At 39.3% G+C, this 22449-nt stretch overlaps 1 protein-coding gene across 2 annotated transcripts in view; it reads left to right on the top strand.

The window, feature by feature from the left end:
• Positions 1 to 489: 489 nt before the first annotated feature.
• CPNE8 (copine 8) overlaps positions 490 to 22449 on the top strand; it is a 105385-nt gene continuing 83425 nt past the window's right edge. For both annotated transcript variants that reach the window (XM_027640020.1, XM_027640019.1), the window contains exons 1-3: positions 490 to 753; positions 14206 to 14246; positions 20158 to 20204. In XM_027640020.1, coding sequence (XP_027495821.1) covers positions 614 to 753; positions 14206 to 14246; positions 20158 to 20204 — 228 coding nt within the window. In that variant the 5' untranslated portion in view covers positions 490 to 613. The remainder of the gene's footprint in view (positions 754 to 14205; positions 14247 to 20157; positions 20205 to 22449) is intronic.

The raw sequence follows: 22449 nt of genomic DNA, 5'->3' as shown, positions 1-22449 counted from the left end.
GCGCGTTTGCCGTCCCGGCCTCGGGAGAATTAACCCGCCTCGCCACAGGGCGCTGAAGTTCGGGACGTCACCGGCCGGGGCGCGGCCCGCCCGCACTGTCCGCAGCCGCTGCATCCCGCGTGCGGAGCCGCTCACTCACAAACGCAGGAGGAGGGGATTCCCCGGACAGCCGGCGGGACGGGACGGGACGAGACGAGACGGCAGTTTTCGTACAGGGGCCAAAGGAGAAGAGACGGGGGAGGCGTAGAAGCGAAATCGCTCGGCACACCTCCCCTGGCTCTGCCTCCACCGGGGTCCTTCCCCGCCCCGCACCCTTTGGTGCCGGTTTTCCCCCCGGGGGGCTCCGCTCCGTGCCCCAGCTTCGGCCGTCGGGCTCCCCGCGCCCGGCGCGGTCACGCGCGGCTCCCGCTCGCGGTGACGTCACCGCCCCGCTCTCGCTCCGCCGCTCCCGCCGGCGGCCGCAGCCCGCGGGTGCGGGGCGGTGCGGGGCGCTGCGGGCCGGGGCTCCGCGCTCACGGGGCTCCGCGACGCGGGCGGCGGCGCCGCGCTGTGGAGGCCGCTTGGCGCCGCCTCTTCCCTCCGTCCCTCCTTCCCGCCCGCGCCGCGCTGCCCCATGTTCGGGCTGGAGAAGCCGGCGGGGCAGCAGGAGCCGGGCAGGAGCGGTGGGCTGCCGAAGATGGCGTCCGTGGGGGATTTTAACGTGCTCAGCTCCAGCATCCCGGCCACCAAGGTGGAGCTCTCCGTGTCCTGCAGGTACGGCGGCGGCTCGCTCGCCCCGCGGCGTCGGAGGGGGCGGGCGGGCAGGTGCCCGCGGTGCGCCGGGCAGGGCTCCCCTCGCCCCGGCGGTGTCAGCGGAGCGGGGACGAGAAGGGGCAGCGCGGGACGCTCTCCGCACGCCCGGCGCTGTGCGAGGCGCTTTCCCTCTTGCCCTGCCGAGCTGTCAGCGCAGCCTCGGGTAGAGCCTGGGAGCAGCCCGGGGCCGGCTGCCAGCCCGCTGCAGTCCGCTGTCCCTCACCGGGCGTGCCCGCTGCAGGGAGCTGCCGGCGGACCCCGCGGCGAAGCGCCCGCTCCCGCAGCGGTTTCGGGCTCTGCCGAGACGGGCAGCAGCTGCTGCCGCCCCGCATCCCGCCCGCGCCGCTGCCGGCACGGGGGAGCGGGAGTGGCGGCGAGGAGCGCGCAGAGCGCGTTCTCCGGCAGGTATTTTAACTTCTGGAGCTGTCCCAAGTGCCGCGGTGGGGAGGGACAACTCCCGTCCGGAGAAATCCTGTCGTAAGTTCTTCGAGGCGCTCTTGCAAAACTGTTACGGAAGCGGGCGTGTTCTGTTGCTTCGTCACATTTTATCGTAACGCTGGTGCCGAGAAATTACGAAAATGCCACCCCGTAACGCCAAATCTAGTATACGCGGGTTTGTTCCTCGACATTTGTTTATTGGTATTTCAGAAATCGTGCTTTCTCCCACATAGCGCAGAGAATTTCCTATTAGAGGTCTAAAAATAATTTTATCTGTGGGCTTTTATATTTGTATCTTCGTTCACATTCGCAACTTCTTAAGTATTCCCCAGTAATTGCAGAGCAGCGGTTCCTTTCACCAGCAGAATTGGCAGCTTCTAGCGGAAAATTTGAACTGTTAGTGTTGTTTGCTGCTGGGAAATGAGACAAAGTTTCCGCTACAGTCCGTTGCATCATTTTCTAATGTAGCTGTCCGAGAGTTGCTGCTGTTAGCAGTACTTCTACTAGGACAGAACAGCAGCGCTCTAAACTTGAATTGTCAGACCACTCCCTCTCTTTCCTTAGTAAATAAAGTATGATTTGATGTTTAATCAAGGGTGCGTTTCAAAAGAAGGCTGAAGCAATGAGAAATAGAGTAAGATTGAATTTCTAATACTGAAATAGTCACTAGGCTGTCATGTGAACAGCCTGATGTACTTACTGCTTGTCTCTGCAAAGTTCACGGGCGCCAACCCTGGTCCAGTGAAAGGTGTGCCGCTATGTGTAAAAGCAATCCAGGACCTCTAGTGTTACTTTTAGCTTCTTCAAATAACCTGTCACACTTACAGATGTCAGAACTCTTATGCTGGCTTTGATCTAGTTCCCTTATTCTGGGTGTACCTTTCATTCCAGGTATTCTTTTTATATACCTGCAGTGCTTTACAGTGATTTGAGAATCCATCAGGTAGTTACAAAGAAATGTAGTTATAGGACATAGTCAGTCAATTCTGACTTTACTTGTAACTAATTTCAGTGTATAGTTTACACTGTTAATTTCTCTGTAGATATCATCAAAATACATGTCTGTTTTGTTAAAACTGACTTTTTTTTTTCTTGTTTAAGAAATAGAGTCTCCCTGATATGTCTTGATGTCAAGGGTAGGAGGATGGGAATTTCCATGGTGATTCCTTCCTTCTCTATGTGCTGGATGACAGCTTTTAATTACAAAATTTTGCTTTAAAATGGAGTGTAAAAAGAATGACACTGGGGCAGAGATTACTGATTAGCACATGTTTGTGATTCATCTGTAAAGAGATTCACTGGCTAAAGCTTGTGAAACGTAGTGTTAAATTAAATTGTGAAAGACTGCAAGAGCAAACTGCAAAGTTCAGAGAATGCTGAAAATTCTTTAATAATTAGCAGTTGTGTATTCCTAAATACCTGGAGAGAAATGCTTTTATAACAGTTTGGGTCATGACATTTCTTTTCCTTGATAACCAAGAGCTGTAGAACCAATTTGGTCACAAATTAACATCAACAATTATTAGCTGATAACTATTACTTCTTAGATTTTTCTTCTTTTTTTTTTTTTTTTTCTTATTTTCATTATAGGAGATGAGGGAAGTTCTTCTAGTTTGTATAGGTGGTGTAACTTGGTGGTTGATGAAGCACTGCAGGCTGTTTGTGCCACAAAATAAACTTGGGACTCTGGGCAATGTTCTTTCATGTCTTCTTATTTCTGTATGTCTTATTCATAAGAGTAGAGCTTCTATTCACTTAGCTTTTAATTCTGTGTAGTCTGTCAGCGCTTCCCGAGTTAATCTGCCCTGCATGCTCATGCTGCCAATGTTATCAAAGTAGCCAGGTTCAGTACTATGCAGATGGAATTGCACTACTTCTTATTCTCAAGCCAGCCTGGTTTAGCTTCAGGGGAACAACAGGTAGCCTTTAGGAAATGTGCATCTCATGGGATGAAAAATTGTCTATCAAAATTGTAAGATCCAGGAAATTTTTGAATATCGGGTGATATTCTTTCTGGGATTTTGTTATGACTAAAAGCTTTTGATATCATTCCCATAGCTTATTGAACACCACCATTGGCTGTAATTTTACAAATGCTAGAAAAAGCAAGAAATTAATTGAATTCTAGCTGTTACTACTCAGTGCCTAGCAAATAAAAAGTTCACAATTCTTTTCTGACTCTGTAAGATGTAGTTTATCAGGAATTTATAGTCTTTGACTCAAGAGCCAGATCTAATATGGCAGAAAAACTTCCATGTATCATCCCAGAGGATCATCTAATGTTGGAAGTAGTCCACTATTGTCTGGATCAATTTTTCCAGTAGCCATCTCCTTCTGTGCCCTGTTGCTCCCTTTGCTGCATGCCCTGGAGGACGTCTGTGGTCTGATGAAAATCTTACTGTCACCTACCATGTGATCTTTATTAGTTTCAACCTGGCATAATTTTGCACAATTATCATGTGGTGAAGGACCTTTTCCCTCCAGTCAGTATGGAAAAGAGGATATAGGCTGCTCTTTTTCTTCATTATTGTTTTCAGCCCAAAGATTCCTCTTCCTCTAGAGGGGTGTTTGCACTGGATACTGATTTTGGGCCTGTGCCCAGACTTGAATCTTCTCTTACCGGCTGTGTGTGTAAGTTTGTGCTCCTATGTGAGTTTCAGGTAAGCTTCAGGCCATGTACCTGTCATCCTGTTTTCCCTCTGGTGATGTTCTTCACCGATTCCAATCTAGTTAAATCTTGGAAAAACTTCATATTCCGTTCCTATCTTCCCTAGTATGAGTGCAGTTACTATGGGTTGACTGAACTAGTGCATTTAGTGCTGAGAACACAAGTAGATGGTGGATATCACATATCATGATGTTTGTGCTGTGTGTGAACTTAAAGTTCAGTGTAGTTCAGTGGGCTAAAGTTTTTTAATTTTTTGTTATGATTTATATAATGATGATTTCTTCTCATCATGGTTACTGTGTGGACCAACCTAGTTTTTTTCTTATAGTACCTGATTAAGCCACAGCCATTCTGAAACCTTATGTCTGAAAAAAGGCAAAGAGTTTTAATTTACATATTAATGTTTATTTACTTACTGAATGAGAAGTTATGAATCAGAATTATTTTCTTGAGAGCAATTTTTTAAATATCTATAGGAAAGTGAATCTGAGTTTTATAATATTATGACTTCTAGTAGTGTATCAGAGATGACATGGTTATCTGAAAGATGGTAACAGTGTCATAAAATATTGACACAGTACAGGGTCACTTTGCTAATTCAAAAGTTTGCTACCACTCTGAAAGGCTTTATGCTCAGTCAGGCGGTGTTTCCTTATTGTTCTGGTTTATACTGGATAGGGTCTACACTGTATTCCCACACTAGGCATAATGTGCATAAAGGCACCATAAACTTCTTATCATGATTAATTCAACAGAAATACAATTGGTTGTGCATGCCTGTTTTGGATCACTTCTATGCTGCTTCACAATTTGTACAGAAATTTAACATGAATGAATGAGCTGAATGGAATTAAGCAACTCTTATTCTCAGTAATTAAGATAATTTAATTTCAAGTTTCTTGCACAGAGGAATAAAGCATACTACTTCAGAATTTTTGCTTTTCCTTTTCTTTGGCAGTCTGAAAGTTTTAACCAGCCACTTCCTAGTGGTTGCAGTACCTAAAAGTATGTTTAATTATATCTTTGTTTGTCCTGGGCATTGATTTCTGGCAAGATCATATCTCTCCAGCCAGGATACTTACCTTCCGCTTTTTTTCTGAAATATTAATAGTTCATTGAAAGTCCCTGTCACAGAAAGACACAATGATTAAAAAATGATAAAATCATAACAATCATAACAAATTATTGAGCTTGTAGCTCTGTATGGTAGAAAATACAGAATATAAAATTAATCCTGATTATAAGCCTGTTTTTGATTTTCCTGCTTTCTTTGTGTATGTGCTTCCAGATTGGATTAAAAGTCCATGGAGTGGTTATATGTGACTGGCAACAGAAGGTTGATCTTACATGTTTTTTCTTTGAAATGGAACTGCCTAGACAACCAGCTTGCTTCAGCTGAGAAAAATTACTGTATTGTGAGAAAAAAATATAAATGGATGATATTGTCCTTCAAAATAGTCATGGAGATACACTTCTGATAGACTCCATGGTTTGGTTTTCACCTGTGTGTCTATATTGTTCGAAATTTAAGTATGAAGCCATGTGACTTCTAGAATTTAAGGCAGATCTTTTACCCTGTAAATTCAGTCTTGGGATTGTTGGGGCAGGCTGTTACAACCTGACCCTGAGATGGGGTAACTGAGGTTCTTGTTAGTAGATCCCTTGGGGCAGATTAGGGTGAAAAGACACTGAATGACCAGTGGCAGGTAATTCATATATGGCAGGTTTATTTTAGAACAAATTGATTGCAATGGAAAGGAGGTATGTAGTCATTTTGGTTATTATCTAGAGAAATATAACAATATAAAAGTATAAAAATATAGCTTAAGAAAATATATAAGGAAAAGAAAAAAAGGTGGATGAAAAAAGAAAAAAGAATAGATAGTGGAGAAGAAAGGTATCACCACCTGTGGATCCAGCGATGATACTTGATGATCGCAATTTTGATGTCCCTCAGTTGAGGTGATGGGCACAATCTTGATCTGTTGGGGGTGGAGAAGCCCTTGAAACTAAAAGTTCAGTGGGGTAATATATGTTCAGGTTCAGGTGGGAAAGTCCAGGTACCTCTCCTGGGGAGAGAGTTTTACAAAGTCTGATGCAAGGCTGTGAATCATGCACAGTCCTCTGGTGGAAGGCCCCAGAAATGAGTCTGGGGGGTCTTCAGTGGTTTGTGACACCATCTAAGACATGACCACTGTTTTTCATGCCTACATAGTTGAGCCAGTTGTGCTTTATCAGAAGGGTTGAATACCTTCAGACTTATATGTGAATGTCCCAATACCTCCCCTGGCCGGAATTTTACAGCTGAGCCTTATCAGGAGGGAAGACATTGGCTTGACTAAAAGCATTATCCCACCTCGCAGGATCTGCTACTTACTGGCCCTTTGGCCTTTTCCCTTATCTGGCTCAAAAACCATCTTGTCACTAAACAAAGATGTGTTTGTGTGGTTGTCCTCTGGTGGAGGGAATACACCCCCTCTGCACCTCTGGCTGTTATGTAGACCAGAGGTTGCACCACCACACACACAAAAGCTCTCCTTCTCCCCTTTGACAGGGGATGCAAACCTGGCCTCAGCAAAGCACCCTGCTGCTTTTGCAAATCTAATTGTTAGTCATTAACCTTTAACATTCCAATCTGTCACACAGGCCCCAGGTTTCACACTAACTGCAATTCTCAGGACTTGTCAGGTTTTGTCTAAACTTGTCTTTGTCTACAAGGAGCTTTGTTTGGTTTTGCTTAGCTGCAAACCCAAACCCAGTGGATTTTTTTCTAGCAACTGGGTGGCTACTCCTTCGTTTCACTTGGCTCGTCCTTGTGTAATTGTGTGGTATAATCAAGTTTCTTTATACAGATAGTAGTAGAGAGTAATTATTCTGTGTGTAATGATGTATTTGTGACTCTCATAGAATGGTATAATACAGAGGACCATTGTCATGGTGTGATAGCAGAGGCCTTGCAAGTGGGGACAGACACATTATGCTGGGTGCGGGAGCAGAGGGTGAAAAGAGGGGGGTTGGGATGCCCCCCCTACTGGGGACCCCAGTGTGGTAAAGCGGTCACCAGTGGTTATTAAGGAAGTGAAGACTGGGAACTGGACAAATCCAAAAGAGCTGAAAGAGCAAGTCTCAAGCAGATGTTATACACACTGCACAGAGTGTACAGTAAATGTGGATGTGAAATGGAATTGCAGGTGGATGAAGTAAGAACATGTTAGCTCATATGGGAGTCCTCAGAGCAGGGAGGAAGAAGCCACGAACATCATTCTCCTTCTGAGACCATCTGCTCTGCCCCTGCCACCACTGTAAACTCCATGCTTCTCTTTGGACAGGATGTGGGACACTGATGGGTGGCTTACTGTAACACCCTCCCACAGCTGAAGCCAACAGTCTTAGGCTTCAGAAGGGATAAAGGGAAACCTGGCAGCAGGAAATGGACCAGATACGAGCAAGTGTGCAGTGACTTTAAGTGTATTTTTATGAAGATTTTCCACGGTAGCATTATTTTTATAATTTTCCTTCCTTCTCTGTCCATCTGAGCAGTGGCTCACCACCAACAGTCCTGCAATAACAGAGAAAGGATGAATATTACATTGATGGTATATATTTTGATTCAAAGAAACCTTTGAACAATCTGAAAAGCCCTTTTATTACGGCCGGGGAATGCAAAGGGGCAGGTGTTTTCCCCACTGCATTCCACTGAGCAAAGAAATACCATAACTTTTTATACAGTTTGAAAGTAGCAAGTTTAAAATTATCTATACACACACTCTTTTTGCAGTCTGCCTTATCTAAATAGACACTTAGTTTTACCTCCTATTCTTACTATTATAGAGTAGTTACATAAAGTTTTATAATTTCAAACAGTTTCAGGTTCCCCACCCCTCTCTACGTGCTAAAAAGCCTTCCCTATTCTCTAAGCTATTTTATCTTAATTGCCCACAGTTTGGGCAGAAACTTTTAAGCAGTTTTACATTTTGCAAAGTCACACTTACATAGCTAAATTAACATAGCTAAATTTTATTTCATTTTCTATTTCATTTGCTTTGTACGTTATTTCTTTGATGTATACCTTTTAAAGAATTGTTTCAGAAAAACAGTGCAAACCCAATCTGTATGTATAAAAACATATAAATCATTAATGCAACACTGTATTAACAATACAGTCCTAACAAAAATATGAACTCAAATGAAGCAGCATATCTATGGATTTGGATGGTCTGGATGAAAGTAACTGGAAAGGGCTGGTGGGTTGACACTAGATTGAATAGCTGTTTTCACACTGGCAGTCCTTAGGGCTATCCCCCAGGATACATCACCAGTAGCTCAGAGCCAGAGACTGTTTACCTGCCAAGGCTTAGCAACATAAATATGGATGGTTCATTCTGTTGGTTTCAAATAATAATTTGGTTGGTACTGAAGCAGAGTTCTACCAGTTTGTGATATTCCTAAATGGAGTTTTATTATTTAAACAGGAATAGTTCACGATTGTGTTCAGGTCTGCTTCATCTACAAAAGTGTATTTTCATAATCCACTACTTCCTGTCTGTTTCAACAGAATTCCTGCAAAACCGTTGCTATGTTAAGGTAAATAAACTTGGCAATTCTTTTTGTTTTGTTTTGTTTGTTGTTGTTTTTTTAAACACCAGGAGTAGTCATCAGTTGAGGTTTCATCCTAAAATTGTTTGCCTACGTCTAGCCAGAGAAAGCTTTTTGTGGGTTGTCATAAAACTCATGGAGGAACTGCTAGTCTAACCCTTCTTATTGCTTCTCCCCTTTTTTTTTCCCTTACGGCTTCTGAATCAATATATGTTTAACTTGACAATGAAAGTTAGTGGGAGGCTGAAAATCATTTCTTTGTCTTCTTTGAACAAGAAGAGTGAATTACTTCTCCAAGGGTTATTGTGGATGTTTTCTTAAGGTTGTATATCAGAGATATGTTTGTTTTCTTTCTGGTACTTCTAGTGCCCCAAAGAATGGAGACAATCTGAACAGAAAGACAGAGGTCATCCTAATTGCCTCTTATTAAGTAGGGCCACTGTTTTCTCACCTGTGAGCCTATTCTAAGAGAACTGGTTATTTTGATGAGAGGGTAAAATTCCGAGAAGTTGTCTGATCTACTTTTAAGTCCAGGGTGTTTTGAATCTGGAGATCTGGAGGCTAATAGCTCGCTTTATGCTCTGACAGAATACAAAACCAGAGAATAAATAGCTGGGGAAGGGTGACTACTTAAACTGGCACGACAACTGAAAGTTGTTTGTGAAATTACTCTGCAGGAAGTCAAGTGGGCTCTTCACTCAAGTGAAGGTCTCTTTGGATTATGTGTCATCTTACCTAGGACTGACCCTTGCAAATTCAGTTATATCAGTTAGAACTAAGGGGCAGTGACTACTAGGTTAATGTTACAATTGGTGATACAGTGGGTACTATTCTGCACAGTAAAAAGTGAGGAGACACTTCTTTTTTTTTTTTTTTTTTTTTTTTTTCAGGATCTTCCTTAAAAAATGGGCATGGGCCCTTTATTGAGTAAGGGAAACAGAAATGCATTTATTTAATGAGCTAAGCACTATTTCTTTTCCCATGGATTGGCACAAGTGTGAGAGAAGTACTATATACTCATATGAGAATAAAACGCATTGAAAATGTATATTTTCTAAAAATTAAAAATAACTTTGCACAGGTAACTAACTTCTGTGTTTGCAGACTGCTGAGTGCTTTATTTCACAACCTAAGAATCTTTGCATGCACTTAGATGTAATCTAAAGATGAAGGGAAATGTAAGACTGTAACGCGCAGAGAGATTCTGACAAATTAATTTGAACTAAACCAAGTATTTATCATTAAGGATTTCAGAGCTGTTGAAAGCAATGTATAAATAAGTATTTTTCCAGTCAACACAGATTTTTTTTTTTTTTTTTTTAACTAGAGAAGCAGATTTTAAGCTACTTAGTTCTGTATTACTGTCATTTCTGAAGGGGAAATTGGATTTACTTTTGCTTAGCAGTTGGGTTTAAGAAAGGATTAAATTAAAACAAAAAACTTACAGAGAGTGAAGTTCAGATATTGATCATTAAAATGAAGTAAAATTTGAAGTAAAGTATATGTGAACAAAATGAGTAAATGCTACTTTCTAGTGTACGTCTAACAACATACGTATAACATAGAGTACATGAGATCATGTGAAGTAACATAGACCGTGATGATGTCTGGTTAGCTACCACTGCTAACTGGATCAGTGAATCTTGAAGTACATGATTTATACGTGTAGTTGTTTAGATTAACATAGTACAGGACACTTGGCATTTGGAAACATTTATTTACTGGGAGGGTGGTCAAACACTGGAACAGGCTTCCTAGAGATGTGATCGATGTCTGTGTTGAAGAGGCATTTGGACAGTGCCGTTATTAACACGTTTCAGCTTTTGGTCAGCCCTGAGTTGGTCAGGCAGTTGGACTGGATGATCATTTTAGTTTCCTTCCAAGTGAAACACTCTGTTCTAAAAAACTTTCTGAAGCACTGGACAGAAACTGTTATTTTGATAGATTTTTATTACGTTCATGAAACTGTGTGAACAATATGACTCTGTGAAGCATAGCTAAATATGTTTTAACTTATCTTATTTACTGATCACCTTTTTTCTTTCCCCCCTCTAGGGATATTGCTCTCATTATACTGAAAAAAAATTATCGTAGCATTTCTAATCGTCTTGTGCTTTCCACTTTAGACCAAGTAGGTGTTATTGCCATGGCTCCTATTAATTTTTTCCCCCTTAGTCATCTATGCTGTTGCAACTGTTTTGGTTGCACTCCAGAATGGGCAGGTGCAGAATGAATTCCTTCAGGATCTGTGCTGATAGAATAATGCTTTCTGCACAGATATTCTGATACATTTCTTTGCTGTGGGTGTTTGATGTGCATGTTTCTCCAGGTAAAAACATGTGTCTTCCCCCTCCCCCCCTTGTAATTGATAGCAGTTCCTTTTCTTTTTACATTCTTTATCTTAAAGGTTTAATGGATGTAGGAAAAAAAAGTACTCACCATGTTCAGTCAAAATGCAAGTCTGTTTCTCTTGATACTTTGATTAGGAAAAGGAAGAAGAAGTTTCAGATATTTCTGGTTTCTGAGTCTATGAGCTTTCCTGAAACAAAAAAGTGTACCTCTGAAGAGAATGCTTTTCTCAGGGAAAATGGAAAAAATACACTCCATTGCTCAGCCTATGCAGAAAGTGCCATTGAAAATTAAGAGTGTGAAGACTACTAAAGCTGTAGAAGTATATCTGATCTTCTTTCTTATTTTGCTGTAACCATTTCTTGTGAGTTTAGATTATCCTGTGCTTATGTACCATGCAGTTTTTGCTTATTTAAAGGAGCACTTTGACTGTTATCCCCTTAAAATGAAAATACACAAATGAAATTGAGCAACCTCTTGAGTTGTCAGGTGATTTAGTGGACACATCAGACTTTTTCTTGGATTTTTTTTTTTTGGTTGATTGGTTAGAGTTTTTTCCCCGTTGGCACTGATCTTTTAAGTTCCTTTTGAAATTGGCTGCACTTCTTCAACAGCTTGCTAAGTTCTTATGTTACTGTTTTGGTTGGCTCTTAATGTTTTGGATGATCAGGCATGTCTGCAAACTTTGCTGAAGACATTGTTTATTTATGGGAAAATGTGTGAAGGGTTGAATTGAGGATATTGCAAGCTGTATTAGTTCAAACCTGTGAACTGATGACACTGACCTGAATTACAACATTAAACTTTGGTATCTCTACCCTTGCAATCCTTTCAAGGATACTGTTTATGTAGAAATGTTCTTAATTCAAGAAGTGCTTAATAGCAGCTAATGGTTGAAGACCAGGAACATTCTTATAAGTGTTACAGATTCTTACCTTGTTTTTCTGATGTTCCCATGGTGGCTGCTTTTTGCAACTGCTGGAATAAAAGTATCAGGATAGACTGAGCTTTACAGTACCAGGCCAGACTTTGTTAGTATGTGCATTGGAAAACAGAGGGAAAAAACTTAAAAAGGAACACAGTAAGAGTAGGAAATATCTAAAGAACTCAAAGCACCTTCTTATAAGAATGATTAAGATGACTTAATTTTAATTTGCAGTGGCAAACACTTAACATACCAATTATTAAGTCACTGTATAGTCATTATGCAGAGGAATTAAAATTGTTTGGAATTCCAGTGGTGAATATGAGAGGCCTATTCCAAAACCTAATGTACTATTTCTTTCATATAACTCTAATTTTGATGTTTTATAGCAATTCATTTTTGGATAATCCAATTCTATTTACCATTTATTAATGGCATATCTAGGTAGATACATAGAGGCGTAGGAGGCAATTTTCATTTTGGATTGGTAATTCTGATATTGCAGAAGTTCCTGTACTGTCCTTTAAAGCAGTTTGTAGTGATTTTTGTCAAATACTGATTTGAATTTGCTGATTTGCCTGGTTTTGTTAATATTTTAATTTATATTTGCACATTTTTGGTTAAGGTAGAATACAGTTTCTCATAGTATAATTGTTTGTGTATATGAAAATCACACTTCTAAATAGATTAGAGAAGTCCTGAAGAATGAGTGCATGCAGAATTCAGGTTCATTCACAAGTAATAATTTTAATGCTAGTGCTACTTTGGCTAAATTAAATAAAACAGATCCATCCAATGTTCATTTAAAGCTATTTTTTGTTCATACTGCTTGTTCTGAAATGTGAGCTTGGCAATACCTAACTTTGTAATACAGTATCTTTTCCTTGTTGAAGTCTGAGTGGACCGCTTAGAACACCTATATTGAACAAAATATTAATACACTTTTCAGTGCTGTTCAGTAGCACAAAAATAATGTGATTTAGATCTGAATGAGAGTAATAAATGGTGACCTTTGAAGAGGCTCTACTAATTATTAAAGATAATAAGCTGTAAGCAATGTAAACTGGTTATTTAATCCTTCCTCTTGCTCTGGGGTACAAACAAAGAACTTAGTAGAAATTGTAGCTACCTTACATGTTCTTAAAGACAGTGGAGATTTCCCATCATATGTGGCCACCTTTAACAATGAAAGGCAGTAAAACAATGGAATAAAGTTCAACTTCTGTGTCTGCGGTACAGAATATTCAATTTAGGATTAAACGTGTTCCTATGAGCTCTGTCTACATCAAGGTCAGTTTCAATTTGCAGCAGTGTTTTTCTCATAGATATAGTCTAAATACTTCTGATTATTTCTGCTTTTGCTGAACTCCAGAGCCTCCATGTCTGTCTTAGACTGCAAGAAATTGGAGTGTCCAAAACACTATTGCTTGACTTGAGTGTTTACCAATATTATGAAAACCAGACAATTAGTCTAAAGTGGCGTTTTTGTTTGTATATTCCAGTTTGCCTTTTTCCTTACTTGCATTCAGTTTGTGGTCAACTGTGATGTCTAGAACCATTTTTGACAGAACTGCTATATATCCACTACATGTAGCTATGCTGCATTTTTGCTGTTAAGTTTAATACCTAACTACCTTACTAAGTTTAATAGCTCTTTCTTATCCCTGTTCAATAGCATCCTGGTTTCAGAACATTTTTCTAGTCTGTCAAGGTATTTTTTTAAGTTTAATTATTCTAAATTTTTATTTTTTGAATGATGAAATGTTGGTAACTATTCTAAGACTGGTTTTCTGTTCAGTCCTGATTCTTTAGACTTACTGTTAATTTGAGTCTGCTTATCTGTGTATGATTTTCAATTGGCTGAAGTGTGGCTACAATATTGAGACTGCATTGCATAACAAAGAAATTAATTCTTACTACTTATTCCTAGGTATTCTGTAGGTAATTAGAAAATTCCTAGTTTTGTTGTGTCCCATGTCTGCTTTAGTTCTCATCCGTGACAGATTCTTACAGATATTTCTTGATGGCTCTGAAATCTCATAGCCATTACTTTAAGTATAGTCTAAAGTTTTTGGGTCCAACTAGCAAGTTAATCTCTGATAGATATTTGTGATTTAAAGGTATTTTTATTCTTGATGTTCATCTTATATATAACTGTGCTTGTGGTTGCTTTTCACTTCATGGTATTGGAGTACATGGTATTGGAGTAAATGAGCCACATTTTGCTCAAGTTCAAAATGCATAATAAAATGAAATGTAAGAAGACTCAAGTGTTAGTGCTGACTGACTTTGAGTAAGTCTTACATATTAGAAGAGCAGAAAACTAAGTTGACTCTTGATTAAAACTGTTAAAAATGTATATTCATTGATATCTGATTTACATATTTCACAATTTTTAATACATAAGATTATTTTTGTCTTTTTTTTTTTTTTTTAGAAATCTTTTGGACAGAGATACGTTTTCTAAATCTGATCCAAGTAAGTATATAGCATTTTATAATTTCTTCTCATTATGTGTTGCAAATGTGCAAAAAACTGGATTAAAAATTAGATGGGTGATTTTCTTCAGCATCAGTTAGGTGCACATTGTCTTTGTGACAATTACTTAGAGTAATGAAGTTACACTTAAATAAGTTACACATCATTTATGTGAACTGGAATTTTAAAGATTGCATTTAATATTGCTTTCCTGAGCTAAATAGTCCCTTATTTAGCAGTCAACCTAAAGTTTCATAAAATTAATAAAAGCAGGAAAGTTGAGTTGTTCTTTCTTTTTTTAGTATCTGTTGTTCCAGATCTTTTTCAAAGCTATTAAGCAAAATTCTAAGTAAACAAGAAGTGCTTGTTGCTGCTAGTACACAGTGTCCACTAACCTTAGAATCAAATGCTGAAAAATGAAATTAATTAATTCATCTGTGGGGAAACACAACCTTTCCCGATCAAGAATGGTATGATGATTTATGAATTAATGTTTTCAGATTTTTAAGATAGTGACCCATGCTTTCTCCATAAGTTGTGTTGAAATGTGACCAAAAGGTTTCCTGCCTATGAAAAAATCTGTGACTGTCTTCCTGTACTGGACACTTTCTAAAACTTCTGTCAAGGAAATGAGACCACAAAAAATTTCCTTTTTTTTTCCGATAGTGTTTAATCAAAGTACTTCTGTAGTGTTAATAGGCTGGCCCTTGGATTATGGTGTCTTGTGTCATGTTGTCTCCCCTACGACTCTCCATTTGCTATTATCTGTAAGTTAATTTTCTTTTTTTAAGCCTGAGCTTTTCTTCCTTGGGTTCCCATGTATTGTGCTTACTGGCACTGGAAATAACCCAGGACACATATACTTCTATCAAGTGTCTGGACATGCAACCATGTCCTGATGGGATATACTTGAATATTGAGTCATGTGACAGTGTGACTCCATTTGAGTAATTCTGTGAGAGTATGTGTTTACATTCTTTAACAAGAATTTATTGAGAGATACTCCACAATACCCTTTTGATGGGAAAAGCTTCTACTTCCTGGGGAAAAGCTTCAGGAAGTTAGGACTACCTTTGACATTTCTGATCTATAAAACTTTTTTTTAAGAGGAGACATAGGCACTACCATGCCTCTGGTGTAGGGAGATCATGCAGAAGCAGAATTGAGTGTTTTGCGTATTACTAAAAATTTTTAATTGACTAAAAAAGACCCTGTTGTGTAGGTTAAGTTGTTTGAAGAGTGCTCAGTGACCTATTGCCCTGACTTATTTCAGAGGTCTCTTACATTGAATCAAGATGCCTTTGAACAGGAGTGATAAGGTGTCTAGTTTTTAAGCTCAAATATTATTAAGGGCAAGTGCTTCAAGTTCTTATCAGGCAGGGAACTGTATTAGGCATAAGCTGCAGGGTTTGAGTAGCAGGGGGCTCTAATGTGACCTATGTTGAGAAGGCCATGAACCACCCTGTGACTGTCACAGCTGGCTTCAGTCAGCTCTGAAAACCATGTGAGTAGCCGTTGCCTGCCAGAACTTCTGCCAGCCAGGGGAGCACACAGTGCCCCCTGCTCAAACATATTTTAGTAAAAAAGGGTCAGCAGTTAGAGACACAACTGTTGAAGATATTGCCAGAGCTGCACTTCTGGAGATACACTGCTGGAGATGCATTCTTGGAAAGAGACGCTCCATGCAAAAGGCAGTACATCTCTGTAGCCTGTACACAGCCCAGGCCAGAGCAGGTGAGCAAACCCAGATGATTGTGGCTAGTGGGTGACCCATGCTGGGGAAGGGACACAAGGAAACAAAGTGGCAGGAAAACCTAGAGAAATCTTAATATGTATCTTTAAAATATTTCTGAGAAGTAAACTAGTGATATTTTTTTAATGGATTCAGAGTATATGGAAATATTTTTAAAGTATCGTAACATTGCTTATCCATGCTGTTCTTGTCTAGAGTTGGAAGTAAGGCAGGATAACTTTCCTCGATGTCTCTTTGCTTGAACAAAGGCCATTCTTAGGCTGCTCTCTATATACAGTAGCTTCATCCTGGAGCTAAAAAGGTGTCAAACCCAGCATCCGGCCACTTTCACAAGATCCACTTTTAGAGCCACTGAGTGTGCAACTGTTAGATCTCATATGAGAGTCACTCTGCATGTTGAGGTCTCATTGGATTTGCTTAGGCCAATTCTAGTATGCTTTTCATACTCTCACACAGTTATCTAAGGATCATACTGATAGTGAAAATCCCATTTTATCTTCTTGGTCTTTTTCTCAGCGGGACACACATGGATATAGCTGACTTCCATATCAACATAAACAGCCTTCTCCTGAAATTAGAAAGGGAAGTCTGATTTCTGCGGTTTTCTTCAGAGCTTTACTTGGCCTTTTTTTGATACTGTAATTGCTGCTCAGTATTTATTCCAGTTCTGACCACTTCCCTGCAATCTAGAATATTCATGCCAAGAGGAATCTGTCACTTTGCCTCCCTAGAGGCAAGTTACAGAAATAACTGTAGAGTAGAGATGTTAGGTATAGATGGGACAGACTTGAATAGCCCTTGTCCAGGAAGTATTTTAAACAATACTGAAGCCTCTTACTGACAGTTCTTTCTGCTCAGTGAAGTCAAAACAAGTCATATATACTGATTTATTGTAGCATTTGGACCATTTGGCTCTCCCAGTTTGGAGAGTGTTTTTTCTAGGAATATTTTTGAAAAAAAACTATTGGGGTGGGTTTTTTTATTACTTTCTTGTAGAGAATTGAGGTAAAGTAGTGCTTCCCTGATGAGGGAGGGATAAGACCTGCAAAGGAGATACAGATTAATGATTTTGGCATATTTCTTCTGTCTAATGACAGTTAGGCAGAATTGTTTTCTTCCCTTGCTCTGGTTAGCCAAGCTGAGCTCCTGTGTAGCTGTGCTGGCAACGCTGTAGTCAGGATGGAATGTCCTCTTCAGGAACCCTATGGCGCCTGAGTCTGATCATAAGAAGGATCTGATATGAAAGACCGAAGGCATAAAAACTCTTCCTCCAGGGGACCTCCCCATGGAAGATAGTGACAATGAGAAGAATCTTGTGGCAGCTGGGACAAAAACACCTTAGGGAAGCTCTGCCTAGAAGGTGTAGAAGATGGTCAGTGAAGAGTATGGTGAGCCCTGCTAAAACTAGTACCATAAAAGGATTGTGGCAGCATGGGAAAAAGGTCAACTTTACTGTAGCTAAGTCTTCCTTGAAATGGGATAGATGTTTTGTTATGTTTGCGAAAACTGAGATGGGCGGTGTGGATGTAACAGTTGTTGCTCACAGCTGTTCTTTTATTTGGCTTCACAAACTAGGGAGATAAAGTAGTGCCAGAATATTTCTTTTTTTTTATTTCATGGTAGTGGATATTTTACAGTTGTATTGTTTCTTTCTTCTCCTCAATATTAAATCTGTAATTTTTTAATATTCTTTTTGTTATTGCTGCAATGCACAGGTTTTACTTAGTTTACTGTATTAACACTGATACACAGGGCAGGATGCAGTACAAAAAAATAAAGCAGCTAATCAGTAGTGAAAAATACTTATGTTTAAGAAAGATTTGGACCATACAAATATCTGAATAATGAAAGTGCATATTATCTGTAAATAGTGGCCTTTCCTCTTCTGTTTTATTCTCAACTGGGATTATAGGTATGAGAAATTTCTAACTGAAAATTTAGATGTAAGCCCTTGGCAAAATGGATAAAATTCACAATTCTCTCTGCTTTTGCAGTTGGTAAGACATTTGCATTCTTGGAAACCACTGCTGAAAATTGGAAAATATTCGTTATTGCAGAACCGGTAACATTAGTTTAAAAAAATGTTTCCACTGGGGAAAGTGAATGGAATGTTTGTGAGAACCTACATGTTAGCAGTAGGGGTGTGTCCAGAGAATATTTTTTCTTTTTTATTTTCTTTTTCTCCCTGTGTTACCTTGACACAAGTCTTACTAGACTGGGTTGTGAAGATGGTGAAGGGTCTAGAGGAGAAGCCATATGAGGAGTGACTGAGGTCACTTTGTCTGTTCAGCCTGAAGGAGACTGAGGGGAGACCTCACTGCATTCTGCAACATCCTCAGGAGGGGAAGATGAGGTGCAGACACCGATCTCTTCTCTGTGATGACCAGTGACAAGACCCAAGGGAACAGCCTGAGATTGTGTTAGGGGAGGTTTAGGTTGAATATTAGGGAAAGGTTCTTCACCCAAAGAGTGGGCACTGGAACAGGCTCCCCAGGGAAGTGGTCACAGCACCAAGCCTGACAGAGTTCAAAAAGCATTTGGACAACACTCTCAGACACATGGTGTGACTCTTGGGACTGTCCTATGCAGGGCCAGGAGTTGAGCTTTGATCCTTGTGGGTCCCTTCCAGCTCAGGATATTCTATGATTCTACAATTCTAGATATAAAGGTTAGTCAGAATTTCAGTAGCCTTCAGAACTTCCTGTAGCTGATTTCACAGCTTCCATTTCATTGTTTTCTCACATTTTCCCATTTCACTTCATTCGTCATGTAATGCACTTTAGCAGTCTACTCCAGAGTGTGCTGTAAAAATAGTCTTTTTGGTTTGGGTTCAGTCTACCATAAACAGTAACCAAAGCTGAGCACATGATTGTCAAGGGTTTATTTAGAGTAAATGGAGAAAGACAGACATCTCCAGAGAATATTTTTTTTTTAATGTAAAAGCTTTTTTCATCTACAAGACATCTTATTTAAAAAAAAAAAAAGTGTTAACTTTTAACTTCTATGTGAGCTAAAATATTGAAATTGCATTTTTCTGTTCCTCCTCTTATTTGCTACTGCCTAAGGGGATTTTTTTTTTTGGTGCAGACCAAATACTTTTCAAGTAAGAAGAAAATGTAGTTTGAAGCTTGACTTCATTTCTACCTTGGTCTGTTGATGATTCTCACTTCATTGAGAACAAAACCAGACCTCTACCTTTGTTGTTCAAGGCTACAACCTAAACCAGTATTATTTTTAACTTTCTTTTAAAAAAATAATGATTGGCACAGGAAAATAATTTGTTGAGGAAAAAAAGCGTTCAAATATCTGTATTTCCATTGTTTAGAAAGAGGTTGTAGAAGAGTTTCAGGTAAAAATTAGGTTATGGTAGTTAGTTGCAACTAGATCAGGACTGTAGAAATTAAAGTTTATAGTGCTCATTTAGTGCAAATGATCTGTACTTTTAATAGTGTTTAAAAGACCTGTACCTGTCACCAGTCCCCTGTGATGAAAACTGCAGATAAATTTGTAGTGAGTGCTGTACTGGAAATACAGATCTGAGTGACACCTGTGGGATTGTTCTGCTTGGTCTTTCAAAAACAGCTTAGGTCAAAAGCTCAATTGATTCAATTTCTTATTAGGTTTTAGTTTAAAAAAAATAAAGTATGTATATGCAAGATACTTTCATATAAATAATTTGAAGCAGAATTAAGGAAGAAAACCCAAAAAGTAATTTATTTTCCTTTTTCAACTTCTATTTCCCCTGTCTCTTTTTTCAATTGAGTCCTCATTTGTTTTTAATTTAATGCTCTTCTCTCTTGAAGGAAGCATATTTTAGGGTAATTATACATTAGATTATCTAGAATTGCCTGACCATCCACACTTAAAGAGACCTGCTTTTATCCAGTTTTACTGCTGAAGATTGTCAAATGCTTTGCTGGGGGTCAACCATAAGTGCTGCCTCCCATTTTAGAACCACTACCATTTATTAGCTCATTTCTTCAACAACTAGACCATATTGTCTCCAGTCTGGTTAGACATACTTAAAACTGAGGGAAAACATATTTGATTGTCCTAGTTACTAATTTCAACAGCTCAAGATACTACAGAATTAGTTCACTTAATTTAAGGATATGTTAAAATCTGAAAATGACCAAACTTCTTTTTTTCTTTTCACAGTCTGTGTTTTGTACACACAAGCAATTGGAAACAAAGAATGGAGAGAGGTAAGATACATATTCATAGATGTATAAACTTTTTGAGTATACTTAAGGCTGTTGTTTTGTCCTAGCAGAAGAGGGCATGTGATAGCCTCTTGAATTCCATGCTAAGCAATGTGAGTCCTATGGGAGTCCTGTGTACCAGCAAACACTAAAATATAGTCCTGTTAATCTCAGTTTCTATATCTGTGTCATATATTTCCATCAGAAGGGAAAACAAAATTAGAGAAAATGCAGGAGTCTCCCTGAGATAAATCAGACTTAGCTATCAATCTGGATAAGGTTTGTGGATATCAAAAGAGGAAGACACTCAAACAGTACAAAATCTATGGAAGGACTCAATTGTGGTGGTGGTCAGTGTCAGTAAAACTAACCTGTAGTTGTGGTACAGATCTACTTTTCCTATGTAGTGTTTCAGAGAAGTTACATGCTGCTGAATAGAGTAAACATCAGGCAACAAAGAAAAGGGAATGTTATGCATTGCTTGGACTATGTCTTAACCTATCAGTGTAAACATCGGAGAGACAGGTCTTAACATACAAAATCAAGTACTTCTGAATTGGATATCTGCAGCAGATCAACATTCATAGCCTGGAACTCTCTCCCGGTACTTAGTCATCTAATTTTTCTCCTTTAATGTTATTCTTTGAAAGAGTTGACAGCATTGGGAGAAGGGTAGTCATCTTTCTACTGATAAAATGCACTATTTACCTGCTTTACAGAGAGGATTGGTGGAACCATTCTTCATTGCAGGTGGATTACTGTGTGGCTCTGTGTTTTTAGAGCCAAGAGTGGAATATACTATCTTACTGTTTTTTCCTGTAAAAGAGGGTAGGTCTGATATTGTTGTTTTCAGAACTGATATTTTATGTGATTATATTGTAAAAATTCCAGTGAGAGGTGGCCAGGGACACAGAAAACAGACCTCTTCTTTTATATTTGGTGTCCTTACCAGTTGACCAGAGAAATATATTTTCTGCTTTGCTGAAACATGGTGGATGTTTTGTCAAGAAGAGGGAATTGAAATTGTCTTGTGCTTGGGGGAAGAGCTCATTCAGCTGTTTAATATGTGAAACATTCTACCTATTTTACTTGTAGTTTTAAGTTAAATTGCTGCTCTCTGTTGTTCTTAACTTGGGACTAGGTGTCGCGACGAGGGAAGAGAGAGACGCTCAATATGAGAATCAGCAAGCTTCGTTTATTGATCACTGCTAACAGCTTAATATACGCTTTATAATTAGCTCATACATATTGCAAAAGCTAAGCTCATTATTGGTTCTTGCTTAAATGTTGATTTCACTTTTACTCCCTTCTTTTGTTGACACAGGTGGCTCTCAGTTGCTTTTGTTTTGCTAATCACAACGTCCTGTTTACCAGCCAACTAGCACATACAAGGGCACTGTAGTCTTGCAATGGCCTTGCTATCTCAGATTTTCTCATCGGCCTAGACAAGCTGTGTTCTATACTCTAACAGCTCGTCCATAGCTTTAGCCATATCCATATGCCCTTGTCCTGCTAGCCAATCCTCTACAACTAGGCATCCTCTCAGTATATGTATTGGATTGCACTCCTCTGACGATATGTGTGAAGAAATGTCAGTTTAGGGATTCTACATGGGAATTCACTGGTCTTAATTAAATTGGCAAATGTAGTGGACATACACAGAGTTCTAAATGTTTGGATAGCAAACTCTGAAAACAGAGGAATTTTGGCTTTTGTTATTGTTTAAGGTGCATCTGTAACTCTGAGGAATTTTCTTACTTGTCTTGTGTAACCGTTAAAATAAGTACTTACCATTTTTAATATTATAATTGTCTTGATGGTAAAATTATAATATTGTCACCTTACCTAGAAAATGTTTCATGTGCTTGTTTTGAGGTGATTGAAAAGATTCTGTCTGCTTTTGATTTTAACAGATGCAAGTTTGTAATGTGTGTCACCACCTTACAGCTTTCTGTTGTCTGCTGCAGTTTTATCTCCTTGACCAACGCAAACCCACCTGAACAGAGCAGGATGCAGTGCTATTTGTTGTATTGCATCTTTGAACTTTTAGATAGTATCTTGGCTGCAGGATGCATTTTGGCATTTGGTTATGGTATATCATATACCAGTTTAGGAACTACAGGCATTGAAACAGACTTTTGACATTGCAGTTGCTAGAAAATCTTACTTTTTTTTTTTTTTCTTTTAAACCATAATTATCTCTGTCTAGTCTATCAGGAAGGTCCAGGTATAAGTATTTATAATTCAG

This window comes from Corapipo altera, unplaced genomic scaffold (assembly GCF_003945725.1).
Source record: "Corapipo altera isolate COAL_440 unplaced genomic scaffold, ASM394572v1 1b, whole genome shotgun sequence".
Lineage (NCBI taxonomy): Eukaryota > Metazoa > Chordata > Aves > Passeriformes > Pipridae > Corapipo > Corapipo altera.
The sequence above is the reverse complement of the archived record's forward strand: the minus strand, read 5'-3'. Positions and strand labels throughout refer to the sequence as shown.